The sequence below is a fragment of the Sebastes fasciatus genome, chromosome 7, assembly GCF_043250625.1.
Source record: "Sebastes fasciatus isolate fSebFas1 chromosome 7, fSebFas1.pri, whole genome shotgun sequence".
In the NCBI taxonomy this organism is placed as follows: domain Eukaryota; kingdom Metazoa; phylum Chordata; class Actinopteri; order Perciformes; family Sebastidae; genus Sebastes; species Sebastes fasciatus.
The window spans coordinates 7785457-7802418 of record NC_133801.1 but is presented as its reverse complement, the minus strand read 5'-3'; the positions used below and the strand labels follow the sequence as shown (position 1 = coordinate 7802418).

Below are 16962 nucleotides of genomic sequence, written 5' to 3'. Positions count from 1 at the left end.
CACAGAAGAAGAAACATGATAAACAATTGCATGACCACACACACGTGCAATGTCTTTCAACAAGTTTTTCACACTGATTATTGACAATGTTGTTAGTTTAGGTTAATGATATGATCCTTAATAAGTTTATTTAACATGGAAAGAAAAAAACAAATCAAAGCACTATTAATATCAGCGAGAGAATATAAATTGAGTGACATTCAGTGTTTTATACTTTAATACTACTGTATATTCACGTAATGAATAAAAACAATTATAATTAAAAAACAACATGACAGTCTTCATTGTTTTGAGTATCACGCAAAACTATTTTGTTATTAATACACTCACTCTTTTGTAAATACAAAATGTTATTAAAATAAAAATGTAAAATATAAAATATAAAAATACAAAAATATAAAATATAAAATATAAACATTGAAAATAATAAAAAAATATATATATAAAATAAAAAATATAAAAATATAAAATATAGAATATAAAAATATAAAACTTAAAATATAAAACTATAAAATATATAATATAAAAATATAAAAATATAAAATATAGAATATAAAAATATAACAATATAAAATATAGAATATAAAAATATGAAATATAAAATATAAAAATATAAAATATAGAATACATAAATTAAAAAATATAAAATATAAAATATAAAATATAAAATATAAAATAATAAAACATAAAAATATAAAAATATAAAAATAACCCAAGTTAAAACGTTTATATACATGGAGACAGCTTTTACAGTGTGTTACACTCTCTGTCCTGCAGGCGGCGCTACCAGCGCCCCTCCAGTCCTCCAGCACAGAAGAAGAAGCAGCAGAAACAGTAGAAGAAGAAGAGGAAGCGTGTTTCTTTTCCACGGCCTCCAACATGGCGCCGACCAGGAGGTTGAAACGCGTGGCGGCTTCTCAGCCTGGTTTTCTTAATTTAAAGTCAACTTCAGGCGCTGCAGGCTCGCTCAGCAGCGGGAGAAAACGTGTGAACAGGAATAAGAAGAAGAACTGGAACAAACACGTCGACATAGACGATGTGAACGAGTTTCTAGAGGACGTGAGACACCAGGAGAGAACCACAGGGTGAGTTACACCAGCTGGTTAGACATGAAACAGTCAGACAAACTGTGTGATATAGTGTACTTTACGTTAAACTAAAACACCAAGAAACGTCCAGCAGTAATCTTCCTTTAATACAGGACGTGTTGTGGATGTTTTACCGTTTATGGCCTGTTGTTTTGTCGTCGTCTCCACCACATAAGGGCTGTTTAAAACGCTGCCTGTCTCTTTAACAGGTTTGTTTAAGTCAGGGGTCAACAACCTTTACCATCAAATGAGACATTTTAGGCAATAAATAAATAAATAAATCTGTCTGGAGCCGCAAAACATTTAATCATTGTGATGAAGGTAACACAGTTTATAGTCTAAGTATATAGTATATAAGTCTAATGCAGTGAGGGCCAAAGTGCAAATGTACTACGGAGTGTTAGGGCCACTTTGAGGGACAAACATCTGAGATTTACAGAATAAAGTCATAATATTATGACAAAAAAGTCGTAATATAACGACAAAAAGTCATACCTTTACAAGAAAAAAAGTCATATTACGAGAAAAAAAGTCGTAATATTATGAGAATAAAGTCATAACTTTACAAGAAAAAAAGAAAATGACACGTGCAGAAATATATAAATGAATTACTGATATAATTATCCTTATCAAAATATAAATTTGTTATCAAGCCAGAATACCAATTAATTACTTATAATATAACTTAATCAAAATACAAATTCATTACTTGCATATTTAACTTAATCATATTGACTTTGTTATCTTTTCTTATGTACTTTACTTTCTTTAATGTACTTACACAGAATGGGAATTACAGGATAAAATAATAAAAAATGTCTATATACAAGTGTTCTGGAAGCTGTAAACAATACAACGGGATGGATATACATGGACTGGATGATTATGTACATGTGGATATGTCTATATACTTTATTTACACTGAGTAGGATTTATATTTATTGATGGAGATGGAGATTTATTGTCACAAAATTAAGTTTGCTAAACAAAAAGTTCAGTCAGCTAGTGATGAAGCTGAAGGTTTTGCTGATTAGGCTTGTCATGTTTCACATTAATTGCTCAATTTTTTATTTTAATTCATATCGAAGACCTTTTAAAGGAGTTAAAATGAAAAAAAACATTTGCTGACTCCAGATACCAAATATGAGGATTTGCAGGATTTTTCTGGCTTTCGGATCATTGTAAATTGAATATCTTGAGGTTTTCGACAAAATAGATGGATAGAAAGGTAGATGTACTTTTTCGATCCCAAATTTGGAAAAAACAGTAAATATACATATCAGCACTAGAGATACATATCTATAGTACACACAATATAAAGAATGTATTAGAATACATTATAAATATACCAGACTCTACTACAACTAACTTAGAAAATATAAACATACTATATACATTAGCAAAGTGTGCAAGTTACAATTTTTGTTTTAAAATAGAAATTAAATGAGGTAGTAAACTGATGTGCCAATTCAACATGTGCAAGATTATTGTAGGATCAAAACAGAATGAAGTGTGGTCGAGACAGAAACTATAAACGAGAGAAAATGACCAATAAATAGTTAATAATTTCCCTGTAAAATTGACTGAACAGATTTCTTGATAATGAAAATCACTTTGTTGTAAATAAAATGTTGGAAAAAACAGTTTATTTAATTCAAAGTCTAAACTGTGACAATGAAAATAATAGTTGGTTGTAAATAAAAAGTTGGGAAAAGCAGCTTCTTCAACTGTATGTCTATAATGTGACATGATGTGATCTTTCTGTATTTCAGGGGTCTGCTGTCTGAGAAGTCAGATGAAAGTTTGTTCTTTTTGGATCTTGGACAACCAAAGAAAGCTGAACAGAAAGGTAAATATATTATCACATTACATATTACTGACACAAACCTGTGTAAACACATATGCATGTAAATGTGTGCTTGATGATTAATCAAAATGATCTATATTTCCCTGTGAAGTAGAGGAACCCGTCAAGGGGAGGAAAGGGAGAGCGTCCCGTCCTCTGAGGATAGATCTGATCCTGAAGCACGACTCCCTCGTCTCGGTCCCTAAAGAGTCAGTATCATTCATGACTACCTTTGTGCTTTTATTTACCCTTCTACTATGGCTACATTCAGCATCCTTAACTGTTAAGTCATTGTCAGGAGAAACGGAGCACAGTCTCCTCTCAAATGTTATTTTCGGGGTATATAGCGGTAGTGTTTCCGAGCCACAGAGTCCCTTTAGAAAACCTCTTATTTTACTGCAGCAGGGTCTGATAGTCTGCCCCGATCAGACCTGGTCTGGTTCTCCCGTGCGTCCTTTCCCTCCAGCGAACCCAGCAATACAGTCTGTGTTTAGTTATGTAGGTCATATAGAGGCATCAGTATCAAACTGAGACTGCTTAATAACTAGTTAAAAGCTCCTCACAGTAACTTTAAAAATCAGCCTTGCATTTGTTTATTTTAATGTTTGAGGACGGTGCGTGTCCCGTGATGATCTCATCCTTGCGCTCACAGTATTCCCTTCATGGGAATGTGAAGACAACACATAGGAGCTCAGGAGACTGTTATGTAAACGGTGTCCTGGGATCTGAGGATATGCAAACACGCATCATGAAGTAGACGGTGTCAAATCAAAGGGGTCTAAACATCTAGTGTGCTGGTTATTGTTTTTGCGTCAACTCATGTTTCATGTTACCTGTTTCTTTGACTTCCTCCTGCTTCACATGATCACCAAATCATCTCTTCTGCTTCCCCCCCCTCAGTGTTCTGGCCTACCAGCAACCCAATGCCAAGAAACTCCGTCGCATTGCCGAGAAGGCCGAGCAGCTGGCAGCCAAAGGCGTGGTGCCACGGAGGCAGAAACAGCTGCTGAACAGACGGCCGGTCGAAAAGACAGCCAAGAAGTCCGTGACAGAGGCCAACAACTACCCAGACAGAGAATACTACGACATATGGGGACCAGAGAGTGAGTTATCTCTCTGTGTGTGTGTGTGTGTGTGTGTGTGTGTGTCCAATGATGATCTCATCCTTGCGCTCCCAGTATTTCCTTCATGGGAATGTGAAGACAACACATAGGAGCTCAGGTGACCGTTGTGTAAACGGTCATCTGGGATCTGAGGATACACATTTCGTAGTATAGAGTTTATGTTGAGATCCACATGTGAAAATAGGGATGGCAGTAATAAATAATTAAATCATTCATAAGAACTTTATTATTAAGAACCTGTTAAGCTAAAATGTGCAAAGTCATGTGCATCCGTTGGACCTCGGGTCCTTCCACGTGGGAGTTGGAGGCTAAACCAGTTAAGGTAACTGTACAATATGTTCCACAAGCAAATGTGATCAGAGCCTGAGATACATACCTCAAGATTTCTTCAGCTAAATGTAGCCTCTTGTCCCTGCCAGCTGATGGTGATCAGAGGAATCTAAAAGAGGAAGCCACCAGGGTTTTATTTTATTTTCTGAATTGGTGAATACTGGCCTATTTGGAGTGTCCATTGCAACACAGATGGCCTGATGTACCCATGTGAAATGTCAATTTAGGCCATAGTCCGTTTGGCTAGTCCAAATGAAATGGGGGGGGGGGAAATTGATACTTTTGATTTGTTTTCTGTTTAGTCTGGTTCGGTTTTGCAGTGCACAAATTAAAGCGGACCGAATAAAACATTTTAGTTGCTGAGGGGCGTTTACGAAGGATTGAATTTATCTTTTTCATCTGAAGAGCTGCCACCTCTATGCAGGGAATTGTGGACTTGAAACTTTCACCTCCTTCAGTTTATCTTGACTGACTTTAAAAAAGTCATTATTTTTGTAGACTTTATTTAGCGTATTCTGTATGTTCTCTTCGGCCCAGGTGTCAAGCAAACATCGGACTTCTGCAGAAGTCCAGGTCAATCCTCTCCCTCATGTTAACCTGTCGTATACCTGTGTCCATCTGCACAAATGCCCACACAGGAAGCCTGCGTTTTGGTTCACTTAGAAACATTCACTCGGACCGTTTGTTTTGGTCCACACCAGAGTACAATTACTGCGTTCACAACTTCCCAAACAAACCGCACACGATTTAGATTAAAACGGATTAAGTGTTGACTTGTGAAACCGCTCTAAAATGTAGAAGTTGAGGAGGGAAATGCGTTATCACAGTCTCTCTCATCGTTCTTTTTAAAAGCCCAATCTTTCTGGCGTGTGTACGAACTAAAAACCGTACAACGTCGGAGGATTACAGCAGGAATCACAATTGATCAGAGATTTGCAGCTACATGATTTGTAAATGATGACTTGCTGTAAGTCCTGATCAGCTGTCTTTAGTGCACTTACATGCTCATATGCTTGAAACTGTTTTTTCTTTTTAATGTAGTCAAAGACACAGCTGACCCCTGGTACCTCCAGCAGACACGTAAGAGCCGCGTCAAGGTGAGAACAAATGTTTTATTTTGTGTTAAAAAGTAAAATGTGAATCTAATGAACTGCCAGCAGGGGGCTAATATTTTATATTGTATATGTGCTGATTTGATTTTGATGAATGTGGCTGCATCACTGTTTTGTCAGCGTCCAGCGAAGTTGAATGAGAAACCATCTGTGCTTCCTGCTGTGGAGGTGATCGCTCCTGGAGGATCCTACAACCCCGACTTCTTCTCCCATCAGGTAAATCACAACTCTACAGCGTACTGACTAATGGCTGCAAATAGGAGGGCTGGACATCAGCATTTTAAATGTACAGTCATTTAACACAACCTTCATATGACTTCATTTTCATAATGTTGTGATTTGATGTTGAGTTTAGCTGCTCTTGTACAGGATAATTTATGCAGATTTATATTCTGATAAAAAGGTATTTATTTGTTTATCCTGTTGTAATGACCTGCCCTAACTGACTGTTAATCTCTCCTCCTTCACTCTGTGAACACAGGCCTTGCTGCAGGAGGCCCACGAGGTGGAGGTCAAGAAACAAAAGGCGGAAGACAAACTACAGAGACAGCTTGCTGTCAACAGAGATCACATAGCAACAGAGGTGCAGATGACTGTTCCAGCACGTCCATCATTTTCGGTTTATTCGTAATAACGTGGAAGTTTGGATCTTCGATTTTATCGAACATGTGTTTGTGTGTTCTGCAGGAGACGGTCTTTAGCGAGCAGGTGGAAGGCCTGGTGGAAGAGGAGAATGAAGAAGAAGATGAAGATGCTCCTAATAATGAATTCGATGGTGGGGCAGTGGGAGCCATCTCACTTGCAGTGAAGAAGACTGAGAGACAGAGGAAGAAAGAGAGGGCAGAAAAACTTAAGGTACAGGAGGTTCTAATCACAGAAATCATTCTAGTCTTCTGGAAAGTAATGAGGCTTTTTGATAAAGTGATGCAGCAAACTTAACAAAACAAGATGTATTGATCAGGTTAATTCGTATTACCTTTATTCATATCAGATTTTTTTTGCAAAAAAAGCCCTACATTGACCGGTTGTAGCTTCTCAGATGTTGGGATTTTTTTTTGTCACTCACCATCTGACAATCCTCCTCACTGTTTCTCTTCCTCTTCCCGTCCCAGTGGCAACGGCGACAGGCCCACAGAGTGCGAATGGATAAGCGGCAGCAGATCTTCCAGCTTCGCAACATAAAGATCTCCATCAAACAGCAGGAGCAGGACACCCAGACCAAACAGATACAACGCAAGGCCAATCAAGAGGCCCAGAAAGCTCAACCCAGACGCCTCGGCAAACTCAAGTACGCGCCTCACGCTTTCCTAACATCAGCCTCCACATGTAAACTTCAGTGATTTAGTGAAGGTGGGGGACTCGCAAGAGACGGAGAAAAAAAATGGTTAAACTTGATAGTGCAGAGTTTGAGATATCCTGACACTTTGTATGAGTAGAGCTCCAAAAACGGAAGATCCTAGATTTCCCATAATGCAACTCAATGACATCTTTTGTTAAGACCCTCCCTGCCCCCTGAATGCCCACTTCAATCAAACTCACACCTCCAGTTTCCTTTCTATTTAAAATAATGTAAGTTTCAAGTCCAATACGAGATAACCTTAACAGTCATATGTCGGTTAAAGGTCTCTTCTTGTTGTGTCCTCACAGAAGTTAAACCCTTTAGTTTAAACTCAGTTGCCGCGTCTTGTAGAAATCACCTAAACGCCACTAGAGGTCATCGTATCTGAAGGTTTACCTTGCTGTAGATGTGGTGTAAGACAGGAAGGTCTACATTACTCTGATCTGAACCTGAAAACGATTCAAGCCCAGCAAAATTTGACAACCCTTTATTTAGGACTATCAACATAAAAACAATTTGAGAAATTATAAAACTGGCTGGACGTGGAACCTTCAACAGCACCTGGATGCCAGACCTTAGGGTCCTTGTTGCAGAATAATGTGTCACACCTTTGCAAATTATAACAGAACCAAACCATACAGGGCTTTGAAAGTAGCTTCAGGAATCTGAACGCTACAGGAAGTCAGTTGTAATCCAGCCAACTGATGGCAACATTGCAAACAAACGTATTCATAAAATACAGTAGGCCGATGATGGGAGTAGTAGAATACCGTAGTTTTAAATATTTTTCCATATGTTGTCATGTATGAAAAGACTCAAAATGAACACTGTGGCCGGACTACTTGATAATAATAAGCAAGTTATTTAAACAGCGTTTGTATAAGTATGATTCTATCCCAAGCTTTTTGTTCACTATAAGTGTTTTCCACTGTAATTCTGTCTACGATGTTATTATTAATGAGTCCACTCATGAGACCGATTGTTTTTGTTTGCTCTCCAGAGCCATTTCAGCAACACAAATTATATTTTCTGGCACTAATTTATAAAGTATGTATATGTGGATCTATTTGAAACGGTAGTTCAACATGTTTGTTATTTGCAGGTTTCAGGCTCAGGACATGGAGGTTCAGCTGAGTGACGAGCTGGCCGGCTCCCTGCGACAACTCAAGGTACTTCACTAGTTATGTTTTCTCGCTCATCCACTGTGACCTTTGAGGACACGAGTCTTTATCTGTAATGAGTTTTGGTTCATTTGGTTGGTGTATTATCTTCAGCACTCTGTATTGTCTTATTCTAAGCTCTATCCTATTCTCTAATACTGCGACGACCCACTTCTCCCCACAGGGATCATTACAGTTTCATGCGATCTAATTGCCAGCGGAAAATTCTCTATCTCCTCCATTATGTCTCTGAATAATACTTAAAATCAGCCTTTGTGGTGTGAATGTGGTTTTATAATTTGGGTGGGAATTGAGTAAAAGCAGAGTGACATTTGTCTCACATGAATTTATCTCTTCCCATCTCTCGTAATGCCGCGTCTCTGCAGCCAGAGGGCAGCGTCCTCAAGGACCGCTTCAAGAGTCTGCAGAAGAGGAACCTGATCGAACCCAGAGAAAGAGCCAAGTAAGGACCGCTGCCTCGCTCTTACGTAACACCTCCTCAGAGGCTCTCAGTGATGCACAGATTCATATATTGATTTTAAATGTGCCTTTCCTCCCCTCTGTTACCTCCCTCCCCCGTCTCTTAGGTTCAAGAGGAGGCTCAAAGTGAAGTACCAGGAGAAGAGGGCTTTTAGAGAGATCACTTAGTGCCGACCCACAGACCACAGGAGCTGAACACAAGAAGCCTGGTAGCATTTAAAGCCACAAATGCAACATGATGGAACTGTGTATATATGACTTGATGCCCGTTGAGGGCCTGTTTGACCCTTTCAGACAATTACAACTGATAACAAATTAATTAATGTCACATCAATTATATAAACTGAAGTGTTGGATATCAGTGTGGTGCATTTACTGTACTGGTGTGTAATATTTCACACGTTTCAGTGGGCCTCATGCAGGAAGCGACATACCAACAAATACTCTTGTTTTGTTAGTTCCATCGATTTTCTGGGATACAACAATGTTTTATTTTTGCTCTTCTCTTAGGTAAGAGAACATTTTTCAGTGGTCGAGAGCACTCTCACCAAGATAAGAAAAAAACATCTTGTTTTCACAGTCCACATATTGTTTAAAAACCAGCATTCTCTGGTGGGATCTCTCCAACTCTTGGGCATTTGCCAGAGTATTTGCATACTGCACAATACCTGCCCTTTTTATAGTGTTTAATGGGTATAAACAATCTGATTAGGGCTGCATGATTGTGGAAAAAATATGTAATTGCAATTATTTTGACTGATATTGCAAGTGAGATGTGATTTTCGATCTTTGAGGGAATGATCATTTTTACATCATTTTCATTGAAAAACATGATTATGGTGTGATTTTTGCGTAGACATGTACCAAACAAAGATGTTTTCTTAAGTCTCCTGAATATGATGTGGAGGCTGGGACATCTCTGCAGCGCCATAATATTTAATTAAAAATGGTATTTAGAATTTTGATTTCCTCCTCGTCCTGCGATTTGGAAATTGCCGTAGGCTATATTTGGATTTCAATAAAATTGTATACAATTGTGTAGCCCTAAGTGGGATTTATCATTCAGTACACATAGGTATGAGCAGACTGTTGGTGGTTAAGAATATTTGCTGCATCTAGAGCTGACTTTTATCACACGGCTTTGTTGAATAATCTATTCTGATTGGTCAATCAAGGTGTTCTACAGTCTTCTTTATAACGGACCGTTGCTATGGATAACGGACCATTGCTATGGGCGCAGTTCTGATGTCGGACTCTGGAGGACCATTTTTGTGTCAAATTATTTACTTAAGTAAGTAGCCGTGTAATACGGGGGATAATGTACAGCTAGCGGGTCTTTGTTGTGAAATAGACCCCTCTGTATCATCCTGTCCAGGTTTACTTCACAATCGCTGTACGTTATCCCTTACTTATTTTGTCTCTTAACAGAAAAGTATGGGGGAAATTTAAGAAAATGTCGTTGCATGAGGCTCAGTGTGTGCGTTATGTAATATGACCCCTATCAGAAAAAGGTTTTCTGAGGGTTTATAGTATACAGCTGAGTCTGCTGAGGCCAGGAGTCACTGTGTCACTACTCTGCTCATACATGAGTAAAGACTTGCAGCTTAGGTTAATAACAGGGTCAGATACATGAAATATTTCCATCTACTGCCGGGGTATTGGTCAGGTTCGCCGTATGTCGGCTATCAGCACGCCTGATAGTTCTCAAGATGACCGCAGTTTCAAACATGTAAACAAGCTTGTAATATATCCTGACCTCCCATCAGGAAGCAATGTTTAATAAAACATTCAGTTTTACAAGAAACTTCATCAGTGGCTTTTTTTAGCTATGACCGTGATTAAAAAGTTAAGAGTAGATGCAACAGAAATGAAAAAATTGATGTGTTTTCCATCTCCATAATTAGATTACTTCATTAAGTGGAGTTTAATTGAAGTAGGTTAATGATTTTTTTTTTTATCTTAGGTGAAATAAACAGACAGATGGGCTTGAGGAAGTTGGCATGTGATAATTGATTCCAACCCGCTGGCTTAAAACCATAATTGCCTTCAGTGTCCTGCTGGTGTGAACAAGGACTTGCGCGCACACACACACACATACACACACACTCTCTCCCTCCCATGGTGCCTGGAGCAACGCCAAAGCTTCTTATCCGTTAATCGGTGTGAAAATGTAATCTTTTACCTTCAGAAGCCCCCCCCCCCCCATCTCGCTACCTCAATCAGTTGGTCTCCCGTTTTCTCGTCACATAAAGTATGTAGTGAACCTTGGGCCACCTCACATTTCAGCGGCTTATCAACGCTTTCATGCCAATTACCTGCTGATGAATTAACCTCCATAAAGCCACAGTTTGTCCCCAAGGAGCCTCAGTCATTACTTTTCTACTTAAAGGATTTAGTGCAGAATACGCTTTAATACATGACGGTGAATCCTTCACAACAGCCACCACGCTTCTATAGCAAATGTATTAACGGTATTAAATATTGATTGAAACTCATTGGAAGATCCCCCAACCCTAATAATGTACACTTAGTCAAAATGTGTATTTTTGTAAATCTGTAACAGCCGATACGAACTTGTAAAGTTTGTTAAAGAGGACCTATTGTGCCTTTTCTCTTTAGTGTGTTTAATAATTTTTTGTGCATGTAAAAAGACTTCAAAGTCCAAAGTTCAGTCCAAAGGGAGTTACTCTCCCTCACATAAACTCTGCTCCTGAAACGCCTTGATTGAAGACCCGCCTTTTCTTCTGTAATGTGGTGATGTCACCGAGTAACACATTTGCATAATACCTGCCTAGCAGCTGGTTGACAGCCCTCAAATGGAGCTGGACTGAAATAGTCCAAAGTCTTTGGTTTGGTTGACCAATCACAACAGAGGGCTTTTCAGGAGGGCAGGGCAGGAGATCAAACATGAGAAAAAGTATGTGTTTTTTTAACGTTAAAGCATGTAAACATGTTATAATAGAAACCCCAAATACAAATATTGAACCTGAAAATGAGCATAATAGGTCTTCTTTAATTTTTGTTTTACTAATGAAGCTGACTTTTCTGGATATCTGCATTTCTACTTCTTTATCCGTGCATAATCGGGCTTATATGGAAAGGAGTAACCACAACGTTTGTTGGTTTATTATGTGAAATGCAGCTGCAAATCTATTGGACACCGTGATAAAAACTTGCCTAAGTGCTATAAGATAAAGCTGCAGCCGTGCAGCTCTGTGAGGCTGTACTCGCTAACATCAGCATGATAACATGCCCATAATGAGAAGGCAAACGCTGATGTTTAACATGTATAATGTTGTCGTGGTGGCGCTGGAGGAAACAGTCAGAGGGTCAAGTCCTTATGATTCATCCTCTGTGGACCATGAATATCTGTACAAAATGTAATGGCAATCCCTCCACTAGTTGTTGAGATATTTCAGTCTGGACCAAATATTGAGGAATAATACAGAGTTTATATATTTTGAGGTTTCTCAGGAAGAGCAGATTATTAGTTTAATAGCTGAATTACAGAGTTACAAGTCTCCTTACAAGGATATTGTGAGGTTGGAGTTAAATATGTTGGTGTTTTCTTGTGCTCTCGTGCCAGACGGAGGCAGATTACAGCCAGTTTGTGTTTTTCTTTTTTTCTCTCTTTTTCCTTACTCTCTTCACGTGGGAGACACGGTGCTGCCAGATTGTCTTGGCATGGGGTAGGACGGATTACATGCGTGTGTCTGTGTGTTTGTGTGCAGTCTCTCCTTACCTCCTTAAGAATAGATTACTACTCCTCCGGTCTGGGGATCCAGGGAGGGACAGAGGAAGCCACTGAAACACTCGGCTGCACTGCATGGAGATGCTGCTGCTGTATGTGAGTATTTGAGTGACTATTGTCATGTAATCCCATTTACAGCTTGTTTGCTGCAAAGTGACACAAAAATCCAATATTAACACAATAATAATCAGTTTGTTTCACTTGGTAACGAACTACTACAAATATGTACGAACTGTTGGCATTGTGTGAATGTCCAATATTCATTCTCCTTTCAGCTTTTTGGTCTCCACCAACTCCAACTCCCTCTATGAGAGCGGCGAGAGTGAACCAAACCAGTAAAGTTGTAGGCTGATGAGATGAACTGCTGAGTCAGGTTATAATTCTGCATTTATAATCCATTTATAATATAAATAAATATTAATTATAGCTGCTTCAAGTCAGTTATCAAGCAAAAAATTGTCCAATATTTGCTGATTTTTAATATCATTGCAAACTGAACATCATTGGTGTTTAGACCTGTTTGGACAAAACATGCTAACTGAAGACCCCATCGTCGATTCCCTAGCCCCCAACCCCCCAATTAAACATTTGACATGCCAGCAAAAAAAGTCTTACATTTTGGCCCCTACAGGATTGTCCAAATACTATTTCAAAGCTTTCCCCACAATGTCAAGAATATATGATATAATATAATTTAGGCCAAATTTATTTGGGCCGAAAACAGTCTTTAAATTTAAAGCTAGGGTTGGTAATGTTGAGAAACTATCAAATTTAAGATAGATTTTAGAAATTAACCAACCGAAAAACCGAGCCCAGTGTTCCCAACTTTTTTCCAATGAAAGCAGCAGCACTAGCTCCAAAAGTCTCTAAATCTAGAGAGAAGATGCCAACTCTAGACGATTACATTCCTCAATTGCGGAAAAAAGTTTTTTACGCTTGGTTGAGGTGGTTTTTGCCTTTACTGAAATAGAGTTGGTGCGCTAAATGGATCATGGAAACACCTTTGCCGAATAAGTTCTAACGTAGCGAACATTTAACTCATATGACTGATCAGCTGTTTCTGCTGTCGGCAACTTCTTGGTTATTCCCATAACGTGTGAATGCTTGTCTTGTCTCTGGACAACATGAAATATGGCAAATACTAACTGACAAGAAAGAACAATTAAAACTTAAGAATATGAGATGGTCAAACCGACTTGTCTTTTTTCCGGTTCACAACCTCTTCTTCTACTCTGTTTACTGGTGGATTACATCCATGCAGCCTATCAAGCCAACTTCTGACCAAACGACGCTGTAGCCGAGTTTATTCACCCCAAATCAGTTGATGGAAACGCGCCTATTTTGCCTTTCTTTTTTTTTTGCGACATTTAAAAAAGTTTGCTTAAAATTTGCTTGACAATTGAATGTCAACACAGCTACTGACAGTCCGTCTCCTCTCTCCTCTCTCCAAAACCGATCTCCCATAATTATCTTTATGAACGTAAACAACGAACAAGGCTTTATTAAAGTCCTGCGACAGCCACAGATACAAGATTTTTTTGTTTTTTTTATCAGAGCATTTGATTTATTGATTGCTGACAGGATGTCAAGAGAATTTCAACAAATATAAAATGTTTTTGAAGAAGATTATCAACCCTAGCTTTAAGTATCTGAATCCAACTAAACGTGATCCGTCTGTAATTGTAGATGTCCTCAAGTGGTCCCGACCCTGGCTCCACCCAACACTAACCCAAAAACAGAGACTTTCATGATTACAGAGAGTGTGTGTGTGTGTGTGTGTGTGTGAGTGAGAGAGAGAGAGAGAGTGTGCATCCAACCCATCGAGCAAATTACTCTAAATCTTGATGACTGCCACTAATTCCATTTCCATCTCTCTCTCACACACACACACACACACACACACACACACACACACACACACACACACACACACACACACACTGCATGGCACTGCCTTTCATGTCTCTGTCTGAGAGTGCGTGTGTAAACAGCAAAGATCATCCAGTAGGTATTCATGCACACAGACAAACAAGATGATAAAAACATAGATGGAAGGCAAAACCATGAGCATTGTGAGAGAGAAGAGTGGAAAATGATTTGTGTGGTGTTGCAGTAAGAGATGAAGAGGAGGAGGAGGGAGGAGGAGGAGGAGGGAGGAGGAGGAGGGAGGAGGAGGAGGAGGAGGAGGAGGAGGAGGAGGAGGAGGAGGAGGAGGAGGAGGAGGAGGGGGGATAAACACAGTGATGGAGAGTGAGTGAGAGGGGGGAGGAGCGGAGAGATGATTCCTCTCTCTAATCCTCTAGACACACGCTCGGTCTGGCTGCCTACTGGCTCAGAGAGAGAGAGAGAGACGGAGGCAGGTGGAGGGCGCAAATGGAGAGAGAGAGAGAGAGAGAGAGAGAAACCAAGTGGGAAGGGAAAAACAAGATGAAGGGAAGAGAGGAAAGGAGGGCTGCCTCTCGTAAACCACGCTGACAGGAACGCGGAGAGAAAGAGGGAGGACGAGGAGGACCGGAGAGACCTCTCGCACCGTTCCAAGCAGAGGGAAGGAGACGGAGGAGAAGGAGGAGGAGGACGATGCTTCAGTCCAGCGCTGCCTGAACCAAACCAGGAGAGGAGCAACAGAGAGGAGAGGAGAGGAGAGGAAGGAATCCATCGAACAATAGCTGGAAGAGGACAGAGAAAGAGGAGACAGAGGGAGGAAGAGGATGGAGGAGCGGAGAGACACAGATCCCCGGTTACTCTGGACCTGAGTCCTCCCAGAGTTACTACAAGATGCTGTCAAAGAGTGTGAGGGCGGAGTGATGGGTGACTGTTTGCACAAACTACGGCCGCTCCTTGAAACTCAGTAGAAATAGATGAGTGTCAGTGTCGAGAATATATGACAGAGCAGCTGTTTTAGGAGGTAAACGGGGTCAGGTGCACCCAGAGGAGGCACGCAACGAGGGAAGACAGGCACATGGACGGAGAATTACACTCATGGACACAGAAAGACAGACGAGCTTCAGTCCAACCATCTCAGGTGCAGCAGCGACGATGAACTGAGCTTCTTCAGAGTTGCTTTTGACTCCTCTTTTACACGGGACGAGCCACCTGAAGCCGCTCCCTACCTCATCTCAGCCCAACAGGTGGATTCGAAGACTCATAATAAGGGACTTTTAAAAATCAGCTCTGGTGCTCATAACCTCAACCATGGGAGAATGGACGATCCTGGAGCGCCTCCTGGAGGCCGCTGTCCAGCAGCACTCTACTATGATCGGAAGGTGAGTTCTTGTGTGTGATTGCTATCATGTGTGTGTTTTCTTGTTTCTATACTCTATGTGTATGCATTAGGGCTGTAGAAGTTAACGTGATAATAACGCGTTAACGCAAATTTGTTTTAACGTCACTAATTTCTTTAACGCATTAACGCAACTTGCGATTTTTAGGTTGTAGCGGGCTCAGTTTTAAAGCTAGAGTGAAGATACTGACATCATGAAACTACAAAACCTAAAGAATCCATTGGTACCAACCATGTCATACTAGCTTGTCGCAAAGGAGGTTAAATAACGCTCCAAACTTACGCTAAATTTTGGCAAAAATAAAACTGGCATGGCGATTTTCAAAGGGGTCCCTTGACCTATGACCTCAAGATACGTTGATGAAAATGGGTTCTATGAATACCCACGAGTCTCCCCTTTACAGACATGCCCACTTTATGATAATCACATGCAGTTTTGGGGCAAGTCATAGACAAGTCAACACACTGACACACTGACAGCTGTTGTTGCCTGTTGGGCTGCAGTTTGCCATGTTATGATTTTGATGAGCATATTTTTTATGCTAAATGCAGTACCTGTGAGGGTTTCTGGACAATATTTGTTATTGTTTTGTGTTGTTAATTAATTTAAAAATAATAAATATATACATACATTTGTATAAAGCAAGCATATTTGCCCATTCCCATGTTGATAAGAGTATTAAATACTTGACAAATCTCCCTTTAAGGTACATTTTGACCGGATAAAAAATGTGTGATTAATTTGCGATCAATCGTGATTTACTATTTTAATCAATCGACAGCCCTAGTATGCATACATACAGTATTTAAAATACAAGTATGCCAGTGCATGCAGGATATGAATCCTTCCCTGCACTCAGTCTTTAATCCCTCTGAGTGACATGACGGGAGGGTTAGGCGACCATGGAGAGGCTTTGACATCAGAGCAGCGCGAGGACATCTCACCTTGAAATCATTTATTGTGCTCATCAATTTTCTACTGTACCTCTTCATCCTCATGTCTTCTTTCTGTCTCCTTTTTCCTCCCTCTTTAACATCAAATCTGCTTCAGAAGCCGTCCCGTTACACAAGCGTGCCTCATACAGCGTTCCCAGAATCCTCCTCCCTTCCCTCTTCTTATCTTTCTCTGACAAGTATGAAGTCACCCCTCAACCTAAAAAAAACTAGTCACGAGCACGAGGTCACGGCTGTTATGATTTATGCATCATTCTACACGGCGAGAGATGTCTTGTATTTTAGTTTGGATAACTCGTCAGCCGCAGAGCGAGCAATTATTGATGAGCGTTTTAGCCACAGAGGCACATCAGCTCTGTGGACGGTATTAAACATGATGTTACATCTAGTAAAGAACACATTCATGAGTTTGGGTTTTTTTCTTGGTACATCTTTAAGAACCAAAGGTTCATTAGAGACTGTCTGAATGAGCAGTTTAAACCAATCCCCTGAGGCTAC

General features: G+C 39.9%; 2 protein-coding genes across 2 annotated transcripts in view; both read left to right on the top strand.

Annotated features, from left to right (window-relative positions):
- Window positions 1-829: 829 nt before the first annotated feature.
- On the top strand, window positions 830-10283 carry nop53 (NOP53 ribosome biogenesis factor). Its single transcript, XM_074641317.1, has 12 exons — window positions 830-1085; window positions 2861-2937; window positions 3047-3143; window positions 3835-4037; window positions 5430-5485; window positions 5621-5716; window positions 5982-6083; window positions 6188-6355; window positions 6613-6788; window positions 7942-8008; window positions 8386-8462; window positions 8587-10283. Exons 1-12 carry the CDS (start codon window positions 880-882, stop codon window positions 8645-8647), a joined length of 1386 nt encoding a protein of 461 aa, XP_074497418.1. The 5' UTR covers window positions 830-879; the 3' UTR covers window positions 8648-10283.
- Window positions 10284-14462: 4179 nt separating this feature from the next.
- gjd1b (gap junction protein delta 1b) overlaps window positions 14463-16962 on the top strand; it is a 29218-nt gene continuing 26718 nt past the window's right edge. Inside the window, exon 1 of the mRNA XM_074641305.1 lies at window positions 14463-15493. Coding sequence (XP_074497406.1) covers window positions 15423-15493 — 71 coding nt within the window. The 5' untranslated portion in view covers window positions 14463-15422. The remainder of the gene's footprint in view (window positions 15494-16962) is intronic.

What these genes read in the sequence shown, in the direction of transcription:
- nop53 (XM_074641317.1), top strand. Translation starts at nt 880, where the DNA reads ATGGCGCCGACCAGGAGGTTGAAACGCGTGGCGGCTTCTCAGCCTGGT. An exon ending in CACCAGGAGAGAACCACAGG is followed by an intron (nt 1,086 to 2,860) that starts GTGAGTTACACC and finishes TCTGTATTTCAG; the next exon opens with GGGTCTGCTGTCTGAGAAGT. An exon ending in GAACCCAGAGAAAGAGCCAA is followed by an intron (nt 8,463 to 8,586) that starts GTAAGGACCGCT and finishes CCCGTCTCTTAG; the next exon opens with GTTCAAGAGGAGGCTCAAAG.